This window comes from Priapulus caudatus, unplaced genomic scaffold (genome assembly GCF_000485595.1).
Source record: "Priapulus caudatus unplaced genomic scaffold, Priapulus_caudatus-5.0.1 Scaffold380, whole genome shotgun sequence".
NCBI classification, from domain to species: Eukaryota; Metazoa; Priapulida; class Priapulimorpha; order Priapulimorphida; family Priapulidae; genus Priapulus; species Priapulus caudatus.
Window position 1 is genome coordinate 100,429 of NW_014577441.1, and position 3,738 is coordinate 104,166.

The following is a 3,738-nucleotide window of genomic DNA, read 5'->3' on the forward strand; positions in this document are numbered from 1 at the left end:
AAGAGCGTATTAAGAAGGCCGATTATTGCCGACAATCTCCGTTAAATGCCGTCCAAATGCTCATCTGCAACACACAAGTACACCGCACGCTAGCTGCTGCACACTGACACATAAATATAGTTATTATTTTTATTTTTTATGTGTCAGTGTGCAACAGCTAGCGTGCGGTGTACTTGTGTGTTGCAGATGAGCATTGACCGGCATTTACAGGTGATTATAGGCGAAATAGAGTAGAGAGACATTAAGACTTTAGTAGTAAATACATTTCGTGTTTATTTACCATTATTTTTTTGGCCGTGGCTACGCGACGGTTACTGGACGAGGAGCCGCTAGGCTACGTGTCCGACGCGATGCGCAATCTGCTCTTCTTACTAACCCTAACCCTAAGCCTAACACTAACCCTAACCCTAATCCTAACCCTAAACATACCTCATATAAAAATATAAACATAATACTAAACAACCTAAAACTACCTCGGGTACATATCTGTAGGTACCTGTTACGACAACGACCCTTCGTGCAGTACTAGTACTACTAGTACTAGTAGTAGTAGTACTACTCTAGACTCTAGTGAACTCGGCACATACCGCGAGCTCTTTTGTATTACTTATTACTGCAGTTCGAAGTTTCAGTCTCTTAAATTATGTTATTTGTCACTTCAAGACGTCGCACCTATAAATTTTACAGCTTTTCTACTCGTCATTTCTTTTTAAATTTCGCACCAAAATGTGTAGATCTAACTTAGAAAACAATTGAGCTTTCTTTTGGTGGCCTAGCGCGCCACCGTGCGTGGAGTTTTGTACTAAATGTATTTTCCGTCGAAACCGAATTATCCCACTGTCGCTCTACATGACGTCAGACAATGAATTGCCATGTGCCTACCAATAAAAACCTTGTTGCGTATGAAAGAGGCGTGGACAGGAGTTCGGAAGCGACCTGATAGGCGCAATGTTTACCGTTACCGGAGCATATATCTTTACCGCGCCGAGCAAAGACACTTCTCGGAGGAGCTAGTTTTCATTCATTCATTCGTGGGACCTTAGAATTAGGTGAGTAGTTACAGATGACTTGCTACCCATGTATGTTTAATTGTTTAAACTGCAGTCTGCATCATGATTAGCGATGTTACTGGCGTCATAACAATATCAAACGTAAATGTTGCGATACAAGTGTGAGCTTGTAAGAGTTGATGACAAAGAGACAAAGCCAGAGCAATGGACAATGTGAATGTGCAGCAGCAGCTGCGAGAGCGCGTGGCACGCGGTCGGTTTGTACCAATTTTCAATACTGCGTTTCTCTGCACCGCTGCCTGTGGTGATGTGCTGCCTTCCATTTCTCGTTCACTCCGTCCGTAACCGCATATTAAATCTTGTGCAAAGTGTACTGACGTATATAAATTATACCGTAAGTGTAATATTTTTCCTTCATGTTGATTCGCGCTGTTTTGTACTGTATATCACTCGGAAATTTTATGATTTTAACTGCTCAACACTATTGCATTTATCAGATTTTTTCTCCATGAAAAAGACTGTCTTCGTTACATATAAAAAACCAAAATTTGTATTTGAATTACATGCAGTAAATTTTTTTTTAATAATATTAATAACCTCACAAAGATTATAACTAGTCTTCGATCATAGTCTAAGGTAGTCCGAGCCAACGCAGACCCCAGTTAAACCCGCACCCTCAGATAAGGGACTGTGTGAGTGTATTGAATATATCGAATATGTGTGTGAGAGCATCGAAGACGGAGAGAGACAACCATTACAGGCACTACAATTCCGTCAGGAGTGAATATTTTGATTCACTAAGTACTCATTCCGGTACAAGTAGCGTTTACACACCCATGTCCTGAGTTTTGGTTAGGGTTAGGTTTAGGTTAGGTTAGGGGGTTGTCTTTTTTAAACCTGGGGTTGTTCCCAAATAGGAATGGGCCCTAATTCCGTCCATATATAAGATATAATATATAATGATCGGATCAGGATAATATATATATATATAGGTATATATATTGTCCATCCGTCAACTCACGGCCCATACCCTTTTTGTAAGCAGTTTTCAAAGTCGAATTAAAGGACAGTAGTTGGGCTTATAGTGTTATTAAATATTATCAGGAGTGAATAAATATTTAATAATAATAATAATAATAATCTATTATTCTTCACTCCTCATATTATGTCAGGACGTACATGGCTATACATATATGTTTAAGTGGCTGTCGTTGTACCATTTTGAGCAATGTTTGGATAAAACGGTATTTTCTTGTTTAAAAAAAACCTTGGTTATTTCTAATGATAATGCTTCATACTCCAAGGAACTATACTGAAGACGGAGTTTCACGTCGATCCGCTCGGTAGCTGAACACTGCGAACAGCAGCAAAATACTAAAGAAGTAGGAGAGAGTAATTATAGTAAGGAATTACTGAGAAGAAGAAAAATAACTTAACCTACCCTTAGGAAATAAGGGTATAATAAATATATAATATAATAATATAGGGAAATAATTATAAACGCCTTGTGCAGTGACGTCATAAGACGTGATCACGTGCCCTCAATCTACGCCCGGGGGAAAGTGACACCCAGCGGTGTAACCACGGCCACGGACTAAACATGGAAATGGAGTAAAACACGTACTAATCACAGATGCACATGGACAGCCCTGACAAAAAGTTCCTTATCACGAGCGTCCGTGTTTACGAAATCACTGATGATAGCATTGCGTACGGCCGAGCATGCGTGTGAAAATGTCCGGTGCACTATACATCTGTATCATACCCGCTTCGCCGGCAGCGGTTTGAAACTGTAAACAACTCGGTCAACTGATTTCTTGGACTGCGGATTTCAATTAGACATTTCTTAGTACCCAGCAGTGATATTGGACAAACTAATACGCGTTTGGCTATAACTATAAGGTAATGTACTTATTAACTACACAAGGTGCCAGTTACTCTAGAATTTGTCAGCATTGCATAATCAATGGACCTATTATTCCTTTAAGGTAAGAGGTAGTGCTATCGGTTTAGTACATTTATTATAACATTGATACTATAGAGTTGGGTTCCACGAAATTTTTTCTACCGCGGTATACCGCGATTTCAAGAACAGGTCAGAAGAATATAACTTGAAGGTCAAAGACTTGTGGCGGCCTTTAGTGAAACGCGCTACGCGCTCTTGATCGATCGTGCCCTGTTCTCCCATCAAAGGCACCGCTGCCGCGCTCATAGAAAAACGCCTGGCAGTCGCCGCGTCGCATTATTCTTGTAATCTGCTATATCTTGTAATTTCTTTGGAACAAACATGAGCGAGAGTAGGAGTGTCGTACGGCTAGAACCAGTCTGAAGTAATGAAGTATGTACAAATAAAATAGCGCAGACTATCTACTAGGCATATAGAATAGGTGCTGGAGATACGCGAATATAGCATGAATGGTGTCGATCGACAGAGATGTATTTATAAAGCTATGCAATGACGAGGAAGTGAAATAAAATTGATGTGATAAAAATAGCTAAAAAAAGCCGGTACACCACTACACGCAAAGTACCGTGGTACGTACCGGTACAGGTCACGTACTGCGGTATAGAGGGTTCCGCGACTTGGTCTAAAAATAGCAATATTACCTACAATCCCGTGCCGCCGGCCATACCGGTTACAAATAGAGCAAACACGCGTCGCGTATAATGTGCCACTCTGCACAATCAACCGATTTTACATTGGCTATAGTGTTATTATTGCAATAGA

General features: G+C 40.4%; 1 protein-coding gene and 1 long non-coding RNA gene across 2 annotated transcripts in view; one reads left to right on the forward strand and one right to left on the reverse strand.

Moving 5' to 3' along the window:
- Positions 1-707, reverse strand: part of LOC106809728 — an 8,362-nt gene extending 7,655 nt beyond the window's left edge. Inside the window, exon 1 of the long non-coding RNA XR_001393902.1 lies at positions 588-707. This is a non-coding gene — a long non-coding RNA (uncharacterized LOC106809728). The remainder of the gene's footprint in view (positions 1-587) is intronic.
- Positions 708-1,315: 608 nt separating this feature from the next.
- Positions 1,316-3,738, forward strand: part of LOC106809724 (sodium- and chloride-dependent glycine transporter 1-like) — a 50,495-nt gene continuing 48,072 nt past the window's right edge. Inside the window, exon 1 of the mRNA XM_014812910.1 lies at positions 1,316-1,404. Within this exon, the coding sequence (XP_014668396.1) occupies positions 1,318-1,404 (87 nt within the window). The 5' untranslated portion in view covers positions 1,316-1,317. The remainder of the gene's footprint in view (positions 1,405-3,738) is intronic.